The following is a 27295-nucleotide window of genomic DNA, read 5'->3' on the forward strand; positions in this document are numbered from 1 at the left end:
GGAACGACGATTGCTCGCTTTTAATCCCCGCTCTCTTTTTCGCCCACAAAATTCCAGAAAAATTGTATGCGATTCTCAAGACACTTCCCCCGTAACAGTTGAAATTATTCCAAACAAGTGGATGCGATCGATCCGATGAAAAGCAGAAACGATCGATAGAATTCACTTCCCCAAATAGCAGCAGTTCCGGGGATTCTGCCTTTAATCGCGTGGCGCCGATTCCTCAAGGGGCGTGATATAATTTCATAATCGGAAAACGAGCGAGGTGGAAACGGTTTCTCCGATCGCACGTGAACGCAATGCCAAGTATATATAATAGGTATATATATTATAGGTATATAAGTATACGGAACCAGGATTATGTGTTAAACAGATATATACGCGCCGCGCGCAGGATTCACCGCCGTGAAATCGTCGTGCGGTGCATGCGAGGACATTGCGCAAAACAGGCAAAAGGAATCTTCGCGAATCTGGCGCTTGCACCCTTCCGAACGCCGCCACCCTGTCTTTCCCCTCCGTTCCCTGCCCCCGGAGGGTTGCATTATGACGGAATGCATAATGCAAGATGGGTATGCCGACAAGCTGTCTGTGCGTCGTCATACATAGCAATGGCGGACGGACGCGATTCTAAAAAGGATTTTCCGAACGGGATATCCTCGCGCCACGGACCGCGTTATATTTTCCATTGATCGAGGTCGAGCGAACAGGTTGCCGCTTTTGTCGTCGATTTTCTGTGCGCCACGCCGTGGCCGATCGATATCAGCCCACAGCTCTCCCCCCCTCCCCCGAGATCGATGTGGACGAATGGAGCGTTTCGCGTAGCTCGAGCCATGGGATCGAGTAGAAACTCGATCGAAAATCGAAACGGAGGATGTATGTATATCCTACGCGTGTATATCCTAAAATGAAAGATGTATAAGAAATATAGCAGCGTTGCGAATAGCAGATTGTTCAGAAATTTGAAAACTCACATAAATTGTATTCCTTTTTTTTATCTTTTTTATATTAATTCCTCCACGTTTCCTTTCGTTTTCAATTTTATTCCGTTAAATGTTTCATTTTAATTATAACCAATTTTCACCCTTCATAGTCTCACAATTCACGTTATATATATAGACAAGCAGTTGTTATTTTATCGGATTATTTTATGATATATTAAATACGAATGTTCATAATCAAGCGAAACAACGACAACGGCAGAAGCTACACCGGTAAAGGGAAAGCGGAATAAAAACGCGTGACAGAGCGTAACTCTCTCTCATCAACACGGTTCTTTCACACGTGTCCATCTAACTATCTCGAAAACTAAGCCAATAATACAACCTCCCCCCCTCCCCCCGAGTTTTTCGCGAGTCTCAGATTTCACCGGACTAACGCGAGCACTTCGTCGGGAGAAATGTTACTGGCCAGTCTCGTTTTCACGGAGAGATGCAATCCCGTGTAGTTTTCGCGTCTCGCGGTTTGTGTGCAGTAGGGTGTGTGTTTATGTGAGCGCAAACGCGGATGCTCGACCTCTCACCCAACACACACACACACACACACACGCACACACGCACATATACATCTAACACCGCTCCGTTATTTACACGCATTCCATTCTCCATTGATCCTCTTTGCGCGAGATCGGGGATAGTTCGGTCTTGGACTGCCGGCACTTCTGGGATTGTTTATAAGACTTCCGGTGGCTCTGCCACGCTTTTCAAAGCTCCTCAGGGTTCATGTCCGGGAGCCCCTGTCTTCCATCGTCTTTTCCTACTTTAGTTCTCTCTCTCTCTCTCTCTCTCTCTCTCTCTCTCTCTCTCTCTTTCTCTTTTAATCCTAGAGGGTGATTTTTGCTTCCCCTCTTTTTGTCTCTCTCGATTCTGTCCTCCCTCTCTTCCGATCCTCTATCGATGGTAACTCAATGCCAGACAATAAGGGAGATTGTATGTATTACCTCGCCTGTCTGTTGCACGTCTATTCCGCCGTTTCCCGATCTACTTTCGAATCTTGCCACGAGCGACGCGACAGAATGCGACGCGACCCAGCTACGCGCTCCCGCAATGCAATACAATCAAATCGAAGCCCCGATATCCCATCACGGACACTCACACTCTGATATGCACACGTGTACAGGCATATTCGTACGCTCCAATACTCCTATATCCCAAAAAGAAACGCAGATACATGAAGTATCTATGGTTCTTTAACATGAGCAATTTCATTAATAGTGAAAAGGAATAAATACCGAAGAAAATATCATTTCCCATCGATACACGTCAACTACGAGTTACACGAGTTTTACGTAAACAAAACTTTATAATTCATGTCAGATCGAAAAAAAATTCTCTGGATAAACTACAAAAAATTTACTGCTTTCTGTATTTTTTACTACATCATCTAATATAAAATGGAATAAAATTATACTGAGATAATGCATAAACAATATATAACGATATCATATATATATATATATATATATATATATAGATAAAATCGATACATTTTTTCAAGCCACTTACTTATTTTATTATTAACGGTAAAATAAAAAAAATTAAAACTATCTATATAATTGAAAACATTTATTTCAGCTTTAATTTTGTAATCGTAAAGAAATTACAGTAGGAAAAGCAGTTTTTAGTTGTGCAGATTTGCTGTCTTTTAAAAATGCCCGAATAGACCGGAATCTTATTGCAGGCCTAAACGGTTGATTTTAGCTTATTGCCGTATTCAGGACACGGGCGAAGAGCTTGTGGTGCTTGGCGTTGACAGAAGTTAATGGAATACCACTACCGGGTATAGGGATAAACTTCTACGAGGTCAACCGTTCGTGTGAATTTGTGCAACATCCTCGTACTGTATGCACTACGTTGTCACAATACGAGTAAACTTGTGGGCCATAGCCAAATACGAGACGCAATCAAACACCTCGTTTATGTAATAAAGCTAGTTTATGTTTTTACATGTTATACACATGTTTACACATATGTTATGTTGCTCGTTGTCGCAAAAAGTTTTTTCTAAATTTTTCAAGTTAACTTTTTATTTCAGCGAAACTTCCGTCGATTACGGAAAGCTCGATTACGAATTCTTTAAAAAATTAGTTTGATAATTAGAAGCTTCACTCCTTCAGTAGAAGTTAATTAATTTCACATAGACTCTTAACTCTTGAGAAAATTTTAGTTTGTAATTCAGTTGCCAGGCTAATGTATTTAATGTCTGAATTTAAGAGAACGAAGAAAGATAGTGTTTCATGGAATTCTTCCCGACGAAAATCACTTTCAGATTGGTTGAAAGCAATTAATTGCATTTGAATTAAAATACGTCTCTTCGGCACATATCGTTAAAAAAATGAAGGTTGAAACATCGAAATGAAAACATCGCATATACAATTGGGTGTATAAAATATTCACTGCGATGCGCAACATTGAACATAAATTCAAAAATAATTATCTACTTATTTTGAAAAGTGGATTATTTTTACATATAAAATTTCTAGCAGATATAATTAAGTGCAATAAGATTGGATGAGCTGAATCGAATAATTTATTCACTTTGCAATTAAACGCCGTTTAGTAATGCGGAGTAGCTTTGAAGTAGCATAATGATTTTCAGGTAGATTTCTCTTCCTAGAACCTCACACAAGCAGAGTAATTAAAGGAAGTGGTACTTTTCCGTTCTTTGAAATACGCAGCTGCAGTTTTTCAAAGGCCTTCGTCGTTTAGAAAGGATTAAATGCGTTAAACCTTGCTTTCTTTTGCTACTACGTGTCCTCCTTAACGGCAATAAAATTAGAAACTGTCCTAAAGTACAATTGTCCTAAAAGCATGTACAGAAACATTTGGAATCGTGCTTTGACATAAGCATTATGCATATATATTTTATAATTTTTATAAATGTATATAAGGCTATAAGTTTTTAAAATTCAACGAGACATTTTCTTCATTTAAAAGATATTTATGATACGATGAAACATATTATTTTACTGAAAAATGAGTGTACGTAAAAAGAATTTAACACAAACAAAAAATAATAAAGTTTAAGGACATATTCTAGCTGAAAACATTGAAAAATATACGCATATGTTTGCATATACGCACACATACGGAATGTCTGTAATGTTTCGGAACAGCTGGATATTTTTTGAAAAAAGTGTGCATCTTTAAAAAAAAATGTGCTAAATAAATATTAGAAATATTATGGACTATACACACACACACACACACACACACACACACACACACACACACACACACAAGATAAAATTACCGGAAGTTCTTTTATTAATAGAGTCTGAAGGATATTCCAAGGCAAAAGCCTTTATGCAAAAAATATGTAGACTGTAATAGATGAAAATTATTCAAAATTAACCAATCTATTTGCAGAAAATTCGCGTATTTATGTATGTTATTTCGTATACTATTGAAGACGCTCCTGTACATTGATTCATTTATATTCATTATATTTATTTTGCTTGCTTATGATATTTATTTGATAGTTTTAATAGTTTAATTAATATTTTGTAATATTATGCTGATATTAATTCTTACGTATAATAAAGCATATAATCACGAGTAATTAAGACAAAATAAAAAAAATATTTAAAAACTTAAAAATAGTTTTATTTATAATTATATGCATAATTATGTATATATCTTAACATTGAATAAATATATATATATATAGGTACTTTCATTATTATACAATGTATTATGCCTGAGTTCGCGAATCTTCAATAAACCGATTTCAATTTTTATTACTTCCTATTAAAAAATTACTAGTCTCGATATTTTTGTATAAGATATCCTAGAATATATCACAGAATCTATGAATGAAAGAATATTGGGATTTTATTTATCAAATATCTTATATTTAATAATTAATACAGGATATTTAATAATTTATAGTATAATAGTATTTTATATATACATATATAGTATAATAAAGGAAAAATTGAAAGATATGATGAAAATTGATTGAATAGATTATAGGAGAAATTAAATAATAAGAAAGGACAATTTTTAAAAATTATATAAAGAAAAAGAGGGAGCGTTGAGAAAAAGAAAAAAAGAGAGAGAAAAGGAAGCGAGAGTAAGGTGGAATAAAAATAAAAAATAAAAAATAAAAATATAATGCAGGTAAAGTTATATTTTATAATGATAGTAAAATGTATATCTATGTATATATATGTATATAAATATGAATAAGGATTAGATGTAAATAGAACGCAAAGAGAACCAAAGATTATAATAGTTTCAGAAATTATTTATTGAAAATTTGACTTTAAGATAAATGGATGGATGTATAGCGGAGTGTAAGTAAAAAATTGTAAATCATATCCCCTTCTTAGCTTTTCGTGTCGAAGTGTAATGTGTGAATAAATTCTATTCTATTTTACAAAAAAATGTTAAATGTCACTTAAATCTTGTCTTATATATAATATTGTGCAAATGCTTTATGAGCGCTAAACGTTTTAATTTATGACTATGCGCTCTGTTTTTGTCTTTGATATTTTTTTTGAATTCGTATATCTAATATATTACAGATATTTTCGAGACTCTAAAAAAAAAAAAGTACAAAAAATATATTAAAGTTCTATCAGATCAGAATATCTTTTTAAAAAAGGAATGAATTTAGATATTTTTAATACAAAAAAGAAAAACTATTTTTTTTTAGCTAAATTATCGATGAATTGTCTATTTTTAAAAGTTGTAAGTACTACGTCATAAACTTATTTCGGCAAGACATACAAATAAGTTCGTAGATTAAACTTTGAAAAAAAAAAACGAGAATCGGATGGAGAGAAATCGATTTAACGAACTAACACGTAATGAACATATCCTTTTCTCGCCCTGTCTTTTTCTCTTTTTGTCTCTTTTACATTGTTTTTTTTTCTCTGCAAATCGAAGACGATGTACGCAGCGATCCTGTATCGAGGCGAAACTCAATTGGGTTTTGGGTCGTGGTTATCCGTTTATCGCTATACCAACCATTGGAGGATTGGCGAATACATTCTCGCGAAAGGAGGTGATCGATTAATCGCGTTTCATTCGAATCCGAGTCGGACCGACCAATTTGACCGGAAAGGTCGTTGTTTGTCCGATAAGGGACATTAGTGAGTGGAAAAGCGAAGCGGTACCTTGTGGAACAATCGGCAAAGCTGACCAGTGATCCGCAGTATAGACAAACAATCTTATCCGGTTATCCGAGGGACAAAACCTCCGTTTCTTTTTCTCTCTTTCCTCCCTTTCTTAGTCAGTAGCCGTTCGTTCGATTCACCGAGTCAAATCTCTACTGGAGATACCATGTCAATCCTACATCGATCGTAGACACGTTGGATGGTGCATCTTTATATATATATGAAAACGCTCAAGTTCGTAATGTTCAAACTAGACTAGACTAGATGAAACTATTTATGCAAAAATTAAATAAAATTATCTAGCTGCAATATATATCTCTGTTATGTTAACGTTTCGAAAATTTGTAGCACTATCGCGCTACTTGAACTTGAACTTGGCTGAAAACAGCAACTAAAAACTTTGATATAAAACATTCTAATTTACAGGTTAAAGTTGATATATGTACATTTCATATGATTTCTATCAAAATAAGATCAAGCGATGTGTCGTAACTCTATCTATCTCCCCCCTGCACACGCACACACACACACACACACACACACCGCGCATATATATATATATATATATATATATATATATATTTATCTTTCTTCACATCTCTATATACCTATCTATCTATGTATCTACCTATTTATCTATGTGTATATATATATATATATATATATCAGTGAAGAGACCAGAGGCCCGCAAGCGGTAAATTAATTCGAACGACAAGCGCAGTCGGCGCTTCCACTCGCGCCGAATAAACATCAGAGCCAGAAGTTGACCAGACCGTGGCAACCTATGCCGCAGTACTAGAGGACGCGCCATATCTGGGATCTACATGCCCATTTCCCGTGGCCCGTATAACGTATTTGGCACCGATCCTCCGTTGCATCTGCATCGGACGTCGTCGGCGTTGCACAGGACGGATTATAGGGGACGTCGATCGCAAATCGCGCAATCCTATAGCTCCGCCATCAGTCCATCTTTTCAATTCCTTTTCTTTACATTGCGCGCAAGTGTTGAGATATATATATATATGTTTATTAGGACATGTAGTTCAAAAAAAAGATATGATTACAGGGTTTTGTAGATGTTTCAGGATCTTTTCTGTGCTACGAAAAGTTCAAGATAAATTCATACAAGATGCTTTCCTCGCAATATTAATATTGATATCTCTGTTATTATTTTGGTGTGTGTGTATATGTATATATATATATATATATATATATATATATATATATCTTTTTTTTTGAACTACATGTCCTAATTTTTTATTATTTTGCAATTTGAGAAACGAATTATTGATGTGTGATATTTGAACTGTTCTCATAAATTAAAATTGTATATTATTAATAGCTGATTTATTAATTTTACACTTTTAGTTTGTTCAACGACTTGAAAGTCTTGCTTAAGAGGTGTGAGCAGGTTGCGATAGATTACTGGAAACTAACTAACGTTCGCAGACTATAATCTAAATAAGCTATCATTAATTTTAGTATGTGTAGTGGATACTCCCCAGTACCAATAAACATCAGAGACAGCGACCAGGCCCGCAGCGTTTCTGACGCACTTTGGATGCTGGCAACACTCGAGATATAGTGTTTGCGCACGTTTATATAAAGGTGGGTACACATATAACGAACGAATAATGAAAAAAACAATGAACATGAATATTTGAACATTTTGTATTTGTTTGTTTCTTTTTGCGTTCAAATCAAACATTCATATTCAATTAGGTTCAATCAAAATTTGGGGGGGAGGGGGGCAGCAATTGTTATACAATAAATGTAAAAAATATTGAATGATGCGATAATTACTGTAAGTGTGAGTTTTATTATAATTAATAATTAAAAAAAAAAGATAAGAAAGATGAGGGTGAATGATATTATTACATTAAAGGAGAGAGGAGGAGATGATCTCTTCATCTGTATTACATACGACTTGATTTAAAGAAAGAATGTATAAGATAATTCTAAAATTTTTATAAAATCTTCAAAGATTACTTGAATTTTTATTAAATAAAATTGGAAAACACAAATCGATCCAAATAATGAATTGAGCATTGCTGTTCTATTCACATTCACAATAGTACATACATTTTTTGTACTTAAAGAGTAAATATTCGTATTCTTAGGTATGTTCGTTTTATGTGTACGTACCTTAACGTACATTTGCAATATTCGTACCAAACTCTATATTTCCTCTATTTTTTTTTTTTTTTTTTTTTCAAAATGCAACTTTAAAAATAAAAAAATAATTTTATCATACATGTAATAAATTCAGTATTAAATTCTTTAATTCTTATGCTTAAAAAATTTTTAAATTTGAAACAGCGATTATACCTATATGCGCTCATTGTTTTATTCTTGCTTACGCTTGCTATAAACCGAATTGCCATGCTTCGAGCACTTTTTGCGCGAATATTTATAATTAAGAAACCAAGTCTTCAATTTTGTTATTGTTGATTTTCTTATTTTATCATCTAAAATTATTTCTAAAATTTTCTTTTATCTGTTGCTGAATACTCTCATATATATAAATTCGTTTATCAAAACACACACACACACACACACACAGACACACACACACACACACACACACACACACACATCCTCTTTCTCGGTCTTTAGCCCTCGCAAGAGCATAGTGACGTCATATATACATATATACATATATATTTTATACAAGTATCACTTAATATTTCATTGGCTCAATAGAATAATCGATGGTTATCTGTGGTATAGTACACGGTACCTATTGGTGGAATTATGTCAAGATCGAGTACGGCTGAGGTTAAATCGAATTTATTGCATCGAGTCGATTGTTCGAGCAGTTAATCGATACATCAATCACGAGAAAAGGAAAGAGCAATTACATGACGGTGCACAAGCTATTAAGCTTTTATCACTGATCTTTAAAGAGGAGCAGGCAATAGTTCCAGAATATCTATATATCCAAAATGAAACAATAAAGTGTGAATTCGTTTCCGTTATACAAAAATACAATCGTAAACAATAAATTATTCCTTCTTATTATAAAACGCTTAAAAAAACAACATATAATATTCAATTTAACCTGAAAGATAAAGTTGACATATTTTTAATAACGCGTTTTTACAAAAACAGTATACAAAATTTCAACAATATACATTTCTGCTTCTTATCTTGTATAATATACAAAGATGATACATAATTGTTTTTATCAATTAGTAAAAAAATTCTATTTGCTATGTTGTAAAAAGAGAAGATCAGCAAATGGTTTGTGATAAACGATTGGCGATATATATATATATATATATATATATATATATATATATATTTAGATGTAATATAGTAAAGTAGAATAGTTTCTCCGTATGCAATAAATCGTGACGCAGCACGGGGATGAAATATTTGCAAAAAAAAAAAAAACGCAATCACTTCCTCTCTATTTACTGCTATCGGATAAACATTCGGGCAAGAATCTGACAGCTCCACGGTGGATGGCGTCGCGTTTCCGCTGCGAAGTGGCATACTCGAACTACACTTTATTTATTTTGCGGACCACATATATGGAACATCGTTGGCATTGTGCCCCCCCCCCCCCCCCCCGTTGTGCATCTGCGTTATTGCTCGTTGTCGGGCACAACAGATTTCGTATTGGACATCTTTCGCAATGTATCGACTCCCGCGTCAATCGCAATAAGCGTAGCCGATGTAATGGACCGGGAATGATATATGTGACAGACAGACTTGCGGCTCAAATCATGCATGTGCCCCTCAATTTACTTAGTCGTATCGAATGCTCGATAATAAATGCATTTGCGAACGCAATGATATTTTTTGAAAATTAAAAACTATTTTTTATACTTTATTCTGCGAAATAAGTGATTCAAAGTGTTGTGAAGATTAGACACATTTTCTTCTACAACAATTACTTTTTTAAAATCTGGAGATGTTAATTTAAATGTTAATTTAAATTTAATTAGAAACCTGAAAAATAGAATATCTTATTTATATCTATAAAATATTTTGCAAATAAATCTCACATTGATATCGATTTATTTTTTTTTTTTTTTTTTCTTGCAAATTTCACAAGTTATTCTATTATATTAAATGACCATCTCTTTTTAGCTGTTAAATTAAAAAAGATTGATCGTAATAAACATTAATAAACATTAAATTCAACACATTATTTAATTATTATATTAAATATATCTAATACTTCCGGACGATAAATTGAACGATGAAATTTATCTGAATTTATTTTCATTTCCTGAATTGCATTTTTTTCGCGTTCTGAAATAAATTTTCGAATGTTTTATATTATTATAAAACATTTTATATATTTGTAAATTCTTTTATTTAATAAAATAACATTAACACGAAATATAAATAAAAATATATTCAAAATAATTACATAACATATACATATTCATACGTCATTCATGTTATTGCATATTCTTATAAATATTTATAGATTTATTTCATGTAGTTTTATTTCATATAACAAACACGATCTCAAGTGAAACGCCTTAAACCATTCTTCTCTATCTTTTCATCTCCAGTTTCGCGATTTTCAACTTTCTAATTTTCGTGTTCACAATAGAATTAATTTGTACTATTTAACTTAAATCTTCATTATAATCTTCTTCAACTTTTAAAAAGAAATTGTCACTTATGATGGAACATTTTGTATACTTAATAGCAATTTGAAATTGTAATTCAAAATGTAAATGACGTACTCATATATTTCTCAGAGAAAATTCTAATCTAACATTATACTCGCATTGGTTACCTTAATAATTGGTTACCTTAAAAATTCCATCGAATTACATTGAAAGATCATTTCTTGGAGACAAAAATGAAGTCACTCACCGATTGGTACGTTGACAGCGAAGAGAATGACAAGGGCGCGGTGGCAGAGCATTGTGCACTGCGATAAAAAAGAAAGGAGCCGCGGGAATCGTCTGTCGTCGATGACAGCCAGGTCCGTTCCCTTTACTTAACCCCCTCTACTTAACCCCCCCATCTTCTGCGCGGACCTCCGTTTCCGGTATTCTGACGCACAGCATGCCTGAAACAATAATGTTGGTTTGATTATTTACTTGATCGGGCAGCATTATCAAGACCCCGTCACTACTGTTCACTACTGGAACGATCGCCATGGTGCTTTATCGTTCGTTTCCAGCGAGCGAACTTTCGGGTTCGTTGGCGTGTTGCATCTTTGCATCTCGAGATCGAACAACAGCGTGGCGTTCACGTTCCCCGGTTGAGCGTATCATTTCGCTTGGTGAGGTTCATCGATTATATCACAACCAACTTTCCAAGAGCGAAATATCGTTAATTTCGCTGCTCAATGTATTTTGACATTTTGAACACGTATATTTACATTCATCATATTTACATATATATATATATATATATATATATGTATATATATATATATATAAGAGAAAAAGAAATGCGGATTATAAGCGAATTTTTATATATATATATATATATAAAAATTCGTTTATTAATACAATCCGCACATTTCTTTTTCTCAAAAATAATTAAGTATTTTATATCACACATTCAATCAGGTTGCAATCAGAACTCTTATTTCTTTTGAAGAAACATTATATATATAATTAGAGAGGCGTGAAAGTGGAAAAATTACGCTAATTAAATAACGGTATGGAAAAATTAATTTAATATTATTAAGATAAATAGCTACTACTCAACTGCAGTCAATATCTTTTTTATTCCAATAAAATAATTCAATTTTCAATTTTAACGGAAGAAAATTAAATCTGTCTTGAGAAAAGAAAGATAAAAAGATTTGCTAAAATATAAAACGATACTTAATAGCAGCATCTGATACGTAATTATTATAATCGAAATTATATTGTTTCTGGTTTGCTTTTATCTTTTTATCTTTAAATTATATTTACAGGTTTGCAATTTATCGCCGGTCAGAAGTGGCATGCTAAATTAAAAATACTCGTAATGTATATTATACCGTATTAAAATATATTAAATTACGTAAATATATTACATCAAATTAATTGTCATCAGTATGTTTATGTTTTTGCTACTCGTCCGTGTATTCTGTACGTATCTGTATGTATGTACATACATGCATATACATCTTACACACACACACACACACACACACACACACACACACACACACACACATCTTCTAAGCCTTACAAAATTGTTTCCGAATGAAAATTCGTATCGTATAGGTAGCATTGCATATAATGCAGTCGCCACAAATTAAATTGAGATTCAGATATATCTTGTTGTATCTCTACGGAAGCTATATTATTATGAGGATATTATTTATGGATCAACGTTTTACAAGGTAATAAATGTCGCGATAAATTTAATTACATCGTTGTTACAATTTTGACGAGCACGCCGTCAGTTAAAATAAGTTATTTCCGCGGATTTATAAATTATCACGGGCGCCTGCAGAATTTACGGGAACGAAAGCGGGGTGGAATGCAAATAGCGCGTTTGTCACGTTTATGTAAGTACGTGTCACGTATATATTCGGCGTATAAATTGCTCCCTAAATGCATTTCCGCTTTAGACGATTTCTGTCACCGTGGCAGAAATTAATCATGCGTGTCCGCCGTCCATTATTTTCTGACTTTACGCATACCGTGAACCGGATATACCGACGTTACAGCTTGTTGTAGCTAGATTTTATAAAACCCACATGCCACACATGTTCTGTGTAATACGCATGGGTGTTGTGTGTCGCGATTCACGATTCACTTCCGATTCATTATGCATATGTTGTTAAGCGGCGATAAACCGTTAATGATGATATTCCGCTTGGAAAATCCGTTCTTCGAGCGCTATAAAATAATCAGAGCACGGCTCAGATTATTGTCAATCGGCCCATAATCATACATTAATAACTTGATTAAGATCGCAATCAGACACAAGTGCCATAAGCAATGCTTCACTTTCAATATATAGTGTATATATATATATATATATATATATATATATATATATATATATATATCTATGAAAGTAATGATCAAAATATAACTTTATGATGATACGTTGACAACGAAATAGCGTTTTATATAATGATCTAGCCATTGTTTAGTGTTAACAAATCAGAGAAGAATGTTGAGTATCAATAAATTTAGGCGCGTTGCGAAATATTACTAAAATGTCTTACGACACAAAGATGTATTATTTTCAGTATTTTAATTTCAAAGTTTCCATAAAATTATCAATCTTATTAACAAATATTTTACATATACTTTTTTTCGAGTTAGTTACATTTTTTTTTTTTTTTTTTTTTTTCAAGAATATCCAACCACATCTCTCCGCGCATTTCACAAACATCTGTTTTCTGTCGATTATTGACCGTTTAACGTCATGCATTAATCGAACTGTAATATCCGAGTGTCGTCCGCTTGTTTTCCGTTTTATCACCGCGCGAAGAATAATATGTTAACGAACGTGCAATTCAATTAGCGATAACTTATAAGTTTAAAGCAAACAGTAGTTTCGGAGAAGGAGACATGTCGGGGATGAAATTGGACGGTGGGATAAAATGTGAAATACGGAACCGGCGCAATGTAATACTTCGTCATTGACGATGTGAAGTCAAACTGTACCAATTTCAAGAATAGCAACTATATAGCGTGACGAATTTCATTCAACTTTGTTGCATATCGTAAGTTAAACGTGCAAAAAATAACTATAATATAGGGTTAATCGGTAATTTGCATTTCGCATTCGTATATTGCATATCACACGTTACCTTATCGATGCTTCAGATTTGCAATCTGCTTGGTTTTACTTACAACTAAACAAAACAAAATAATGATCGTTTTGCAACTTTTACTCATTTATATTTTGTCCCGAGGAGAAATTTTCCAACCAAAAAATAAAGTGGGAGCCAAGAATTATAACCTTTTTTTTTTTGTTTTTTAATATAAAACGAACATTTAAACATTTTATCCTTCATGATAAAAATAATTTTTTATTCTTCCGATTTTACCTTCTTGTAATTGCCAACATAAGACACACGATTTAAAAGGGGGGGGGCTGAAGGAAAGGTGATGTCGTGCCGATAAACGGTGCATACGCAGGGATGTTACGTGCATAAATAACAGGATAAGCAAAGGGCGGTTTGTGATAAAGGCTGGCGTGCGAGATAATACGGTTGAGATAATTATTTTTCAGCTACGACTGTTGGTAAATCTTATTTCCTTTTCGTGATTAATTGGCGGGCCCGGACGGAAGTGTGATAATGGATGTGAGATAAATACCAGCTCGAGTCCAAGAGAGGATGAAAAACAGTTCCTTGAATGGATGTCGGACTCGCCATCTTGATGAGCGCGTGAATGACGAGCAACGTGATATATGCGCAAAATATCCGAAAAATACCAATTATCTAAATTTGATTTCCATTTGTTTTATAATTTTCTTATCTATATTTCAAAAGAAAAATTTCGTTATCGCTTAATATTTTTTTTATCACTTCACGGAATATTGAATCTGGAAATGATTTATGTAAACTGTTTTAAATCCCAAAGTTTTAAACATTTTTATCTCTCCAATTCTTCTTTTAATCTTAAATGAAAAAAGCGATTCTTTCAAATATAATATACGTTACGCGTTGTCTAATTTTTCAATTTTTTTTTTTTTTTTTATCAAAAGTGTACAATTTTATATAAAAATTTTTATACAATTTATATAAAAATGATTGAATTTCAAAATATTGATCTTTAATTTCTCCGAAAATAAAGCAGCCTTCTATTTTCCAAATATAAACTTGCTGAAATTTTAATGTCTACTTGAATAGTAACCATTTTAAATACTCATACTCTTACCCATGTATGGTGTATCATCGCCATGTCACCATACATATAATGTTCAGAAATATTATTCCGTCTTAGTGGCAAACATATGTAGCAGAATACATTAATCGACTCTGTAGCACAGTCGAGAGTCTCAAGGCAAAGGCGGTGTGGGATCAAAAGAAAATATGAATGAAAAAAAATGATTAAATTCGAAACGTTATTTCTCTCTTGAACTTGGGTGTCCCCGAGAGTTCTGGCATACTTCTGGCGAAGTTCAGCTCCGCTCGCAACAGAAGAAGCATCGAAAGAAGGTCTATGTGGATACGAAATATGTAAGACATGCACGCACACACGCGCAGGCTATCCCGATGTAGTACGACGTGTAGGTCGTTGCTTTGCGAATTCGTGAATATTCAGCGACCCCGTCCGATCTTCCCTCGTTCAGGACGAGTTTATGGTTCTCAGTCTCGCTTTTACGAGTTTGTCAGGATGAAACGACTTCGCGCCGGATCGACGAGACGTCTTCTCCTCGTACCTCGTCGCCCACGTGCTCGAAACAGTTCCTTTCGATTGTGAAAAGTGTGTATATATATATTAAAAAAAAAAAAAAAAAACCACAAAGAGAAGAGGAGTCCCATTTTTAATAACGCAATCTAAAGAATTGCATGAACACAAACTTCTATATACTGGATTAGCTATCGAAAAATATCACTTCAGTCAGGGTTCAAATATGGGACCTCCCGACTATCCGTACCAGGTAGGTGTCTTTATTTCTTACCAATTCAGCCACTGAAGCATGTAGTGATATTTATTGCAATAGTGACAAGAGTGAAATATGTAGTGAGACAAGGATGTCTCAACCGGAAGACATAAAGAATAAAGAATTCAATTCGATGTAATAAACCGAAAATGTATTTAAATAAGAGAATATAATAAATGAATTATTAGACGTTTAAGAACCTGTCAAGATTGCAGTTATTACATATTTTGTTAAGATAGAAGAATTGTGCCAATTTTACAGAATGTATCGATCAATATTCGAGAATACATATTGATCCCTTGATGTCCGTGTGTGAACTTGTGTGTAATAAAATCATTTATTTCGATTGATGTCACAAAGATATTTCTGTTTGTGTAATGTAGTTAACTTTTTATACCCTGTATTTGAATATGGATTTCAAGAAACCCACATGAATATAATATTGATTCATTTGCAGATGTTGTTGACATTTTTCATTTTTTAAACAAAATCATGTATTTTTTGTTATATATAATGTGATTCTTCTGATTATTCAGGATCTGTATTAAAATACAATTATCAAAATATCAATAGTTTATGAGATATTTTATACTTTATACTGGCACATTTCCATATACATTATAAAATATTTCGTAAACTGTTCCTAGTTCCTAAAATATCTGATCTCGTTTAAAAAAATGTCAAATCAATCATAAAAAATCTCGACGGTGGCACCATCAATAAATAAATCAACATTATAATTATATAACGTTCTCGAAATGTTGTCTAAACTTTTGTCAAAAAAAAAAAAAAAAAAAAAAAAAAAAAAAAAAAAAAAAAAAAAAAAAAAAAAAAAGATGAAAAGGTTCGTTTGGTGAATTTTTATGTTGATAAATTTCTAGAAGTATATTGGCGCACTTTTTATCGCGTGGATTCTCAATTGCTCTAATTTTTTAATTGTATTTATATCGAGAATTGTTTTTAACAATCGTATTTTAATCTGAGTTTTATCTAGAACTTTTTTATCCAAACTGCACTGTTCACAAGATATTCAACTGTATTCAGATTTTTGACGGACTCTATATGCTTTGTGCGTGCGTGCGTGCGTGCGTGCGTGCGTGCGTGCGTGCGTGCGCAATTTTAAAATACATTTTTCTATATTATTAAAATATGAGACTCGTCGTAGTCTTGTTTTAACACTGACTTCTTCCTGTTTATGAGCAAATGTTTATCGCGCAAGCAGGATTGACAAAAACATGTATATTGAACAGAAAGTTGGCTAAAACCCAAAATGATAGCGCGTTCTTATCGTGTCCCTTGCCAGGGTGTTATTTCGTATTTATAAGTTAGACAGCGTATCCCACGGGTTATTAAATATTCGCCGAAGATATTCACAACTACGAAACTTGTATCGCGCGCACCGTCCACATCGAATATATTTCCCTGTATACAATTTGTTTTATTTCTCACGTCTCTCGGTTATGCGACCATCGTACAAATTCAATATATCTAAACTTTGTCCTGACAGAAAGCATGAGAATATTTCATAAACTTGCCTTGACCTCAGCGATATCAATCTAAAGCGATACAACGAGCATTTTCCCATTTTTTTCTAATATATAAAAAGCATCGTTGTCAAGTCGAGACTTTCGCTCAAGTCAATCTGTTGACATTTATTTTAAGTCTGAAACAGAACGATTTTGATTTGATTTGACTACCGTTCACAGATCATGTGCAGATCGTCCTGTGTGGACCATTAAGTAGAACGGACGTGTTTCATAATTTTTGCTCCGTATCTTTATGCTCTGCTATTTTGCAATTTTTGCTATTTTCGATTCATCTATTATACTGAATTTGTTCCTTAATCCGTATCGGATTCTTTGCTGGACTAAGGCTAAAAAAAAAGGTAGATCATGTGTCGATTTGTCTCTGTTACATCGTCGTCTCATTACATTAAATGTCCTTAAATAATATTATAGGCATATTATAAATAATATGCCTATTTATTCTAAAAGCAATTTTGACACTTGTCTAGCTAAACTCAACTTTCATTTAATATAATTGAGATGATCTTTCTTTTGGAAATTGGATATAGGATGAAATTCTGTCCTGAAAGATTTAACGCAGAATTAATTGACACTGGCAACTCGCTCGTTACCCCATGTCGCCTTATCGCACAAATCATTGTCATTAGATATGAAATATCCCATAGCATAGCCGAAGTAACGAACAGAACCGATAATTGCTTGAAAAATGACGAGGGACTTTGTACTCTTAGCGGCTGTCATCTATCCTTATTAGGATCAAAAAATATTAGCCCACGCGCCCTTCCTCCTTCCGCTCTCGCCGTAAGTTCGCTGACAGGATTTCATTCTCGATGCAGGATTACTTGTCGACCGAACCGGTTAGCCGGTTCTACCCTAGAAAAGGGTTTTTTTAAGCAAAGTTCATTTGCACAAAGTCTGCGGTAGACAAAATGGATTATAAGCTTCCCCTTTCGCCCCCTCCCTCCCCCCTCCCCTTCCCGATCGAAGGACACGCAGGAGAGTGAAAATGCTTGCCGTTCCGACGACGTAAGGAAGAAGCAGAAGCCAAGAAGTATCGAGGGAGAAGAGACGAAGAGGGGGAAGGGTCCGAAGGGGGATCCCGGGGAAGAGAGGGAGAGACCTGTCGATACCGTGACGTGACGAGTGACAGACTTTTTTTCCTCGGCTACTCCATTAACATCTCATTATGAACACTTCGGCGGCCTCGCACCACTCGGGCAAAATATCTTAAGTCGAGTTCGAACTTCCATTAAAATATCTGTCGAGCTCGGCGAATCTTGGCCGATCGCACGAAGGGAGACCGGAAGCGTTTAACACGACGCGGCCGCGCTGCTCCGAAAGTGTTGGTGAAAGGGGGATGCTGGTGAAGAGACAGCTTTTTGCCCCTTCGTGCCCTTACTCGCTTTCCTTTGTCGGCGGAATCGGCGGTGACACGCCGGCGGTACAAAGGAGAAAATCGGATAAACCGCGCGAACGTGACTTTTTTCTCCGGGCTTATCTCTTCGCGTAGATGCGCAAGTGGTGGTAGGAAGAGGGTGGTAAGAAGCGGAAAATCTGAAATACGTTATCTCTTCCTATGAAACGAAAATATGCGAGGCATTTAAAAAAAAAAAAGTAGGATTTTTCACATCGTTATCGTTTCACAATGGTTAAGATATTTAATAACTGTGACTATGTAACTTGGCGGGATTATTTTGAGGTTAACATATTTGTAAACTTATTCATATTTGTTTATTATCGCAAAGTTATATATATATATATATATATGTCTGCATATTAATTTTTTATATCAATACATCGATGTTATTAAAATATATATATATATATATATATATACATGTTGACGATATTGACATTTTAATACGTGATTGTTGATTATATAGTTTGTTGTATAGCGTCGCATCTGTGCCAACACGAATTGGGACTGATATCGTGACACGATATATTATAGCTGCTTATCGATACTGAAATAACTAATCATATATCACACGTGCATGAATGTGCACATTCGAATTCCTTTTCGTTCTATTATCATAACCAGCGCAAGAGGTCGTGGTTTCCAGCTAAACGGTGGATGCTATTAAATTAGGAGACACCACACAAAGCATGTCCCTTGAATACTAATGGAGTTAGCTAACTCGGTCTCTCGAAATGCTACTTAATCGTTTCCTACAATTTCCACGCGTATTTACAGTAAGCGAGATGCACGATTACGTCGCGTCGAATACAGAATAGTCGAAAGAATCTTCATTGAACGGCCAAATGTTTTCTTTAACCGTTCGTTAAAGGAAGGGAGTTAAAAATTTTGTCTTTATTTTTCTTAATTATACACGTGTCGTGAATTAAAGGTAAAAATAGCCAAGAAAAAGTAAAAATCTATTATTAATTTGTCCACGGTGTCCATTGTATTTCCTTCAAATATAACTTGATTCGTTTGAATGTAGGTTTAACGTTAACCGATTTCAAAATTTATTTATTCTGATCAATTAAATTCAATTACGTTTTCCGATATATTTTTTTTTTTTTTTTCAATCGGCATTTTCTTCCAATTTGCTGATTCTGACTGAACAACCGCGATACAATTTATAAGTTGAAATATGCTCTTGCCAAGTGATAATCCGCCACATTCATAAAGATTATGATCAGCCTGAAACGTCTATGTTGCATAAGCGCAAACGTAATTCGCTCTTTGTGTAAAAGCACCCTAATATATCACACTTCGTGACGCAGCTTTGCGCGAGAGGGAGGAAGTACAGTATAACGTACACTCTTCGCGGAAAAGTCCGCAAATGAATTCAGCGGAATTTCGCCGCCGGAAATTTTATGACCGAAATTAGCATATTTATTTTGCGCAGAACCGGTTGGAGAATCGCAAGGCGCATTGCGATTCTAGGCGAGGGTCTCTTGTAATATTTTTTTTAATTGCCGCCTTTACAAGAATTGCGTTTCGGTGTTTTGTTTTTTTTTTTCTTTCTTTGTTACTCATTCTGAAGATGGTAGTGGTCCTCGCGATGGAGAAATGTGAAATCATAATTATAGATCACCGTACGATTTATTGTGCTAAGATTTTATAAGATTGCGAATGTGAGAAATATATACAAAATACACGAAATAATATTTTACGTGATGAGATTCCATTTTTTTCTTTTTTTTTTTTTTTTCATTTAAGAATTTTTAAAACGCATATTAACGTCAATCAATTATTGCAATTCTGCTTTTCTTATTTTCACTCGGCCTGAGATTTATTTCAGATTTGCAAATTGTCTGCGACAAATAAAGCAAAATGCTGCGACTTGATATTTAATTAAGGGATTTAATTAGGGATATTAAATTAAGCGCACGGGAAAAATGGCATTGTCCTATCCCAATAATTTGATACGATTCTATTCATACGTTTCGGATACGTATCACAATGCCGTCTCACAAGCAAACGAATCATCGTGTTAAAATCGCTCGTTGTGCAGGCGGCTAGGATACCATTTCCTGGAAAAAGGAGAATGGTACCTTGAGAGTACCGGACTATCAATAATAAAACTGAGTTTTATTGCTACGGAGAAATGGCGGCGTCGTGTCCCCCACGTCGTCGAATATCGGGGAAAGTAGCGAGAAATACTTGCGCAAATTGAATGCGTTAGACCCCCCTCAGGCCAGGTAATATAACTCGGCTCTTACACCGTATAACTTCGCAATGCAACGTTGCAACCAAATGCACTATGCGCACCCGCCCTTTTCTGTCTTTGTTTTTCTTTTGCGTTTCTGTTTGTGCTCGGAAAGAGACCCGCAGCATTATTGCATTTTTATCCGCGCGGTTTTTGCAAATTTCACATCCGTTTTCCGTAATCGCCAAGGTTTCCTACAATTGTCTTTTTCACGATAATAACAACCTGAACATTTATAAGATTAAGAATTTACCCGTTACGTGCAATACACGCAATTTTAAATATAAATCTAAACGCAATATTCAGCGCAAGTCTCGATCTACCGTATATAGAGTGTAGTTTTCAAATCAGCTGGGCATCGTTATTACGTGCCTCGTGCATTAACCACGATCCAAATTATTATGGAATTTCTTCTCTTCAATATTTATTTCGTTAAAGATGAGTGCTCTTTCGCTATTTGCTCGACACGGTGATTCTTGTGTATAATTTCTCGTACAATGGTCGACGAAAGATCTCTCGGTTTCGTTCGTTATCAGGGAAGGGCATACCCACGTGCGCGCGCGCGCGCGACTCCACTCGATCTTCGTGCCTGACGTGCAAATGCCGGGGTTAATGTGACGCGCTCCATTAAAGTCGAGTCCCTACACCCCGGAACATTGCTAATTACACGTGGCGCGCATAGTCCACGCCCGGCAGTTAGCCTCCCTCTCATCGCCGCCGACGTTCTCTCTCCTCGTCGCCCCTTCTCCCCCACCTCGCCCCGCAGCGGCGAGTCCCGTCGTTATTACTGTACATGCGACGATACAACATAATGCGTCCCTTCTCCTTCCGTTGTCGTCTAATATTAATAAATTTGTGCGCAGCCAGCGAATGCGTGCCGCCACATTCGCCAAGACAAAGACCAAGCGTCGTCGTGTAGCTGCTTCATTAAGTGCGATGTTTGCCTCCGGTGGTCTTAATCCTTTCCGGGATGAATCTTCTTTCACGGAATTATTTCACAACACAGTAACGTATCGTCACGCGAATTGTTTGATACAGATACCGCCTACATGTCTGATGTCGTCGAGAGATTTGGATTAAAATAAATAAATAATAAAATTTATAATAAAACGTACAATATATTGTGATATCATTTATGAAAATGATATGGCAGTATTGCTTTTAAAAACTCGCTTGTAACATTCGATCATGTGCTGCCTTTCCACTTCTAGCTCGGCCGTCCATTCCTTTATCAGCGACGTAACCGCAAGCATCTTACGAGCGGTTTTCCTAAGTTGGATGGAGCAAACCAAAGGGCCGTCTCGGCCCATGAACGGTATCAGGAATCTTGATACTAGGTCCGGGATCCTGCCGGAGGTGGATAATTGCAAATTCCATTTAGACGACACGTAACCACCGTGCATCGGCCGTAAGGACGCATTAGCGATCATTGCTGATTGCACTTTTGCCGCATGTAAGTAGACTTTAAGAAAACTTGGCACAGCATTCCGCGCAGCGTAGTCGGCCAATTGAATTGGCCGTCTGTTAGATACAAACACTCTTTTATCGTGAACTCTAGAATTTTTCGAGTGCGAAATACGCCATATTATTAAATTGAATTTTAACGTGCGACATGAAAAAAAAGTTACTTTTCGTAATTACCGTAATTTTGGCATGGCATGTATCCTCCGATTTTAATTCATTTAATATTTATAAAAAAAAATAATCTTACACGCTCACTTTCTGAGCCTACTTTCTAATATAATATTTTAAACTTTAAAGTTTTATTGACGAAAAATTAAAATTTACAAATTTCTACAATGATCAATAAATTGTTAAACTCTAATAATACATGAACGTTCCCCTGGCGTTCTAAAGGATATTTTGTCAGGCAGGATGTATCCAAGGGTGGATTCTGTTTTATTTCTGATACTTTTTCAAAACGTCTTGAAAACTAATAAACTTAGCACTTCAAACTGTATCTAACAACAACATATGCTTTTATAGCTCCTAAAACTGTAAGCTCAAAGAATACTTAGATCTAAAAACATATCTTGCGATTTACTATCTTGTGACTTAATTCCCTATTTGGGAATTGATGATATCTGATATCGTGACTGATATTTCGAACTCCACACACCTTTCCTTTTTCGCTTTGTAACGAGCGCGCGCGACGCCACGTAAAGTTTCTTTTTCCTTTTGATAATCCATATTCTCGCGCCATATCGAGAGCATAATGAGTCGCCGACTTACCCATTATTTTTGCATATCCGAATCCATCGTGGCGGTAACTTGGCAGATGTCCTGAAAGCAAGACAAATCGAGTTTCCACGGTTAACGATCGAACAGCGTCAAACGAAAGTCACCGTCGCCGTTTGCGATCCTTAGACGGTCCTCTCGTCGGCGCGGCACACGCAAACTTAGTTTACCTCGAATAGTTATTTATCCCCACTACCATCTTCTCGTTCTGCAAGGGTGTAAGGGTGTAAGGAGGAACGAAAGGAGCAACCTCCCAGCTATACAAGGGGAATGGTCTTGAGGACTTACGGGAACGAAAAGCGAGCGAGATGGCGGAGAGAGAGAGAAAGGGCTTTGTTCCCGTGACGTCATGATGGAACGTGTCCCGTAACTTCTGCTCAGGAAATTGGAGAAGTATTGTGATGCAGGACGTAACCTGTCGGAGCCGGGAAAACCGAGAGGAACCTTCAAACTCCTCTTCGTATCCCGACGGAAAATCGTACCGAGATATCCCGCAGGATGGACGGGCATACGTTGCGATGCTTTGTAGTTGTGAATACGTGGCTTCTTGCGTGCCCTTTCTTCCTTAATAACAGCATAAGCCCAGATATAACCGCGAGCTTTCTCAACTCTGGAGCATCACGTTCTGTTTTAACTTACGTCACTTTTGACACGAAATACAATTTTTATTTTATAATATTTTTTTTTTTCCCTGAAAAAATTGCGGAATAAATTGCGGAATAAAGTTTACAAAAATTAATTATTAATTTGATTAAAATAATTAATAATAAAAATTAAAAAAAAAAACATTGATTTACCTTAAATATATTGTTTGCAACTAGCAAACAACTTTTATACATTTCTATCAACGAAACAATGTGTCAATCCAACACGTAATGCAACGCTTCAACGGCGTTGTTGAAGCATCCATTACGCATCCGATGAAACATTTCAATGAACGACGTTTGTAATTTATCCGAAAATTGATCCAATTAGATAGTAGCTAACGCTGACCGTATTTTGTATCCGGTTATCGAGCCGCGCACGTGCCATCGTCGTATTCCAACGGCGAGCCGCGTTTGCAATCGCGATTGGCAATCCATTGAAAGTCAAACTAACCCGTCCACAACATTTGGATTCTAAGGAGGAGGCGTTGCACTTGGTAATCCAAAACTTCTGACTCTCTCCCACGATCCTCTACTCCATCTTACGTCCCTCCTCTTACCCCCTTTCTCTATACCTCTTTTCCTTGGACGACAGGGTTCATCTAAGTTAAGCTCCGCTGATTTACATTCCTCAGCCAAAAACATTCCAAGTTCGATAAGGCAATAAGTGTGAAAAAGTGATTCGGTCCTCGCTTAAAGATCACGAGAACTTATCCAATGGGGGGGGGGGGGGAGGGGGAGAAGAAAAAAAAGAAAAAAAAAGAAAAACATGCCGCGTTACATGAACGAAATAAATCACGTCGCATCTTGCGCGTCATAGAAAATAAATAAATTGGTGGGAATATAATGTATATACACGTATGATCATATAATCAACAATTAACTGTACGATTTTCATATAATAATATAACAAATAGTTACATCAACCATAAACGTATTAAGTTTGAAGCAGATATTAATCTATTAAAATCTTAAAAAAGATTTACATTTTAATCATTTTAGACAAAACTAACAAAATTTAAAATTAAAATGTCTATGTCTATAAGCCGTAACTGATCGTAATCAATTATTGAACGTAAAATTTATTTATATTTTAATAATCTAATCTAATATCTAATCAATTTAATAATCCAAGGAAAATAGTAAAAAGTTTTTTTTCTAACGATACAATAATATGTATTAAAAATAAATGTACGTTTTTGTCAGATTGGTTGTATACAAGTGAAAATTAAAATTACAGAATTAAATAGGGTATTAAGGAATAGTTAAGATGTTAATTAGATTAAAGAGCATCTGCGATATTCTACGTACGTGTATTCTTTCATTCGCTTGTACAAATACAGTTCTTTCTTCTTAACACGAAATCTATGCAAAAGCTTTATTTTAAATAAAAAATTTGAAAAGTTTATCTTAAAAGGAATATAATAGAAACATTCACATTTTTTTTTATTAATGTTGTTTTTTTTATTAATGTTACAAAATATGTGTACGTGTATATGTGTTGTGCTAGAAATATAATATGAAAGAAGTAGTTGTTCAACAATGAGAAAGTAAAGTCGGAATGTGAGAAGACGAAAGGAAACGCTACACGATTGTTAATTCACGATTATAATAATAAATGTACGTTCATATTTCACAACACTTCTTTTGTAATATAATATATATATATATATATATATATATATATATATATATATTGTTACGTTTATTCTGTACTATCTATATTATAACAGGTAACTGGTTATTACAAGTTAAATTGGGTGTCTCTCCGCTCGAGACTTACTTTACCGTTCGAGAAAAGAACGATGTTGAGATCTTATCTTTTTATCGGTACTATAAATGGGCGCGATCTTTCATCTTCTAAAAAGCAAGACCAACTGTCCCTAACGCGACAGTTCACACCGAGACCGTCCGGTTCCGTCCATCCGCGAGGACGGAACGAAGTGTCGCGCGAGCACTCGATTTCCGTCCCCGCGAAAACCGTTTAGCGCGCAAGCCCCCCCCTCCCCCCCACCCTACTTGGTAAATCGGAAAACTGTCACGTTCGAAAATTGACGTTTTTCTAGCGAGGTAGCGTCGAGCAGCCGCCTCGGGGGCTATCGAGAAGAAGGGCAGAGGGTTTCTGCCAAGGTGTTTGTCGCAGACGATGGGTAAGATGGAATTTCGGCATTGTCTCAAGAATGCTCCGCATGTGTCGTATCCTTCGCGTGTCTTGCGGGTGGCTAAATGTAACGAGCGTAATGATGATTGCCAGAGAGAGATTGCGAAAGATTGCTTGGACAACCGCGAGGGGAGCACGTGTGCTCCAGGTTTCACTGGGAGATCTTGCGTGAGCTCGTCCCGCGGGAGTAACTGGTTGACGATGTCCGATGGACGACGCGTCAACAACCCGTGTAACCCGTGTAAACCGCGCATTACAAATTCTCACATTCCGGCGTGACGTACGTTCCGCGCCGCATCTAAATAGGATGAGAGTTTTCGACATATAAGAAAAAAAAAAAAATCTATTTATTATCTTAAATAACTTCATCAAAACGAGAGAATCCACGTATAAATACGCATGACAATAAAAATTAGTAAACTTTTTACTTTTTATTTAGACTTGTGTGACGTAGCGATAGTTGATTGAGACGCGGAAGAACGTTCTTCTTTTACATCTACATAAATTTATTACGAAAGGAAAGGCAGACATGAATATAATTATCAAGAAAACACTTTTATTGCTCTTGCACGAATGAAATATAACATATAACTATATATCACGTTGAAAAATAACAAATGATAATAAATTGTTCGATACTGCAAAATGAAAAACATCAGTTTGCTTTCAGGCCGTGGCAATAAAACATTTCGGGTAATCCTCGTACGAGTAAAATATATAGAAAAATATTGGAACGTAAATAGAGTAGGAAAACACTCCGCGATTTTCCGATCATATTGTATGAATCCTATCAAAATGCTGATATATTATTTTTTTTCTACACTTACTAATTAAAGGAAAATTACTTTCTCGAACGTTGATCTGAATGTATTTATTGTTGTTGTGTAAAAGTGGACTCTTTGGCAGCTAAATTCGAAATTCATCGTCCGCAGAAAAGTTTCCACGTTGCTTACTTTCAATTTTACAATACAGCTTTTTGCCGCAAAACCGCTACCCGCTTAAAGAAACTTCCGTTGTCTTCGTTGTTGTTCGTCCTTCTTCTCTTTCGTCTCTTTCTTTTTCTTTCGCACATGCGTCGCAGTTAGAATACCGTCTCTGCATCTGACATTCTTCGTGCCGCCGCGACTTTCCGCAATACGGGGCGAGGAATAAGAGATTTCTACGGAATAAATATGTGAAGGGGAGTCCCTTTTCTTGTCAAACCCCACTCGAATTCGATTCGTTCTCAAAATCGGCCGGACTAATCCGCGCTATTTCGAGATCTTTGATCGTGCGACAATATAAATGTCAAAAGATTTATTATTATTTTTTTGTGATATATCTTTGCTAAACAATTTAAATTATGATAGATAATGCAATATAGATAACATATATCATTAATTCAACACTAAAATTTTAAA

General features: G+C 35.4%; 1 protein-coding gene and 1 long non-coding RNA gene across 3 annotated transcripts in view; one reads left to right on the plus strand and one right to left on the minus strand.

The window, feature by feature from the left end:
- LOC105431474 (lachesin) overlaps nt 1-27295 on the minus strand; it is a 143996-nt gene that overhangs the window by 66505 nt on the left and 50196 nt on the right. For both annotated transcript variants that reach the window (XM_089073930.1, XM_089073929.1), the window contains exon 2: nt 10961-11159. In XM_089073930.1, the coding sequence (XP_088930056.1) occupies nt 10961-11012 (52 nt within the window). In that variant the 5' untranslated portion in view covers nt 11013-11159. The remainder of the gene's footprint in view (nt 1-10960; nt 11160-27295) is intronic.
- LOC112552382 (uncharacterized) overlaps nt 1-27295 on the plus strand; it is a 70830-nt gene that overhangs the window by 21870 nt on the left and 21665 nt on the right. Inside the window, exon 3 of the long non-coding RNA XR_016138619.1 lies at nt 22064-22305. This is a non-coding gene — a long non-coding RNA (uncharacterized LOC112552382). The remainder of the gene's footprint in view (nt 1-22063; nt 22306-27295) is intronic.

This window comes from Pogonomyrmex barbatus, unplaced genomic scaffold (assembly GCF_055798465.1).
Source record: "Pogonomyrmex barbatus isolate J1 unplaced genomic scaffold, ASM5579846v1 scaffold16, whole genome shotgun sequence".
Taxonomy (NCBI): Eukaryota; Metazoa; Arthropoda; class Insecta; order Hymenoptera; family Formicidae; genus Pogonomyrmex; species Pogonomyrmex barbatus.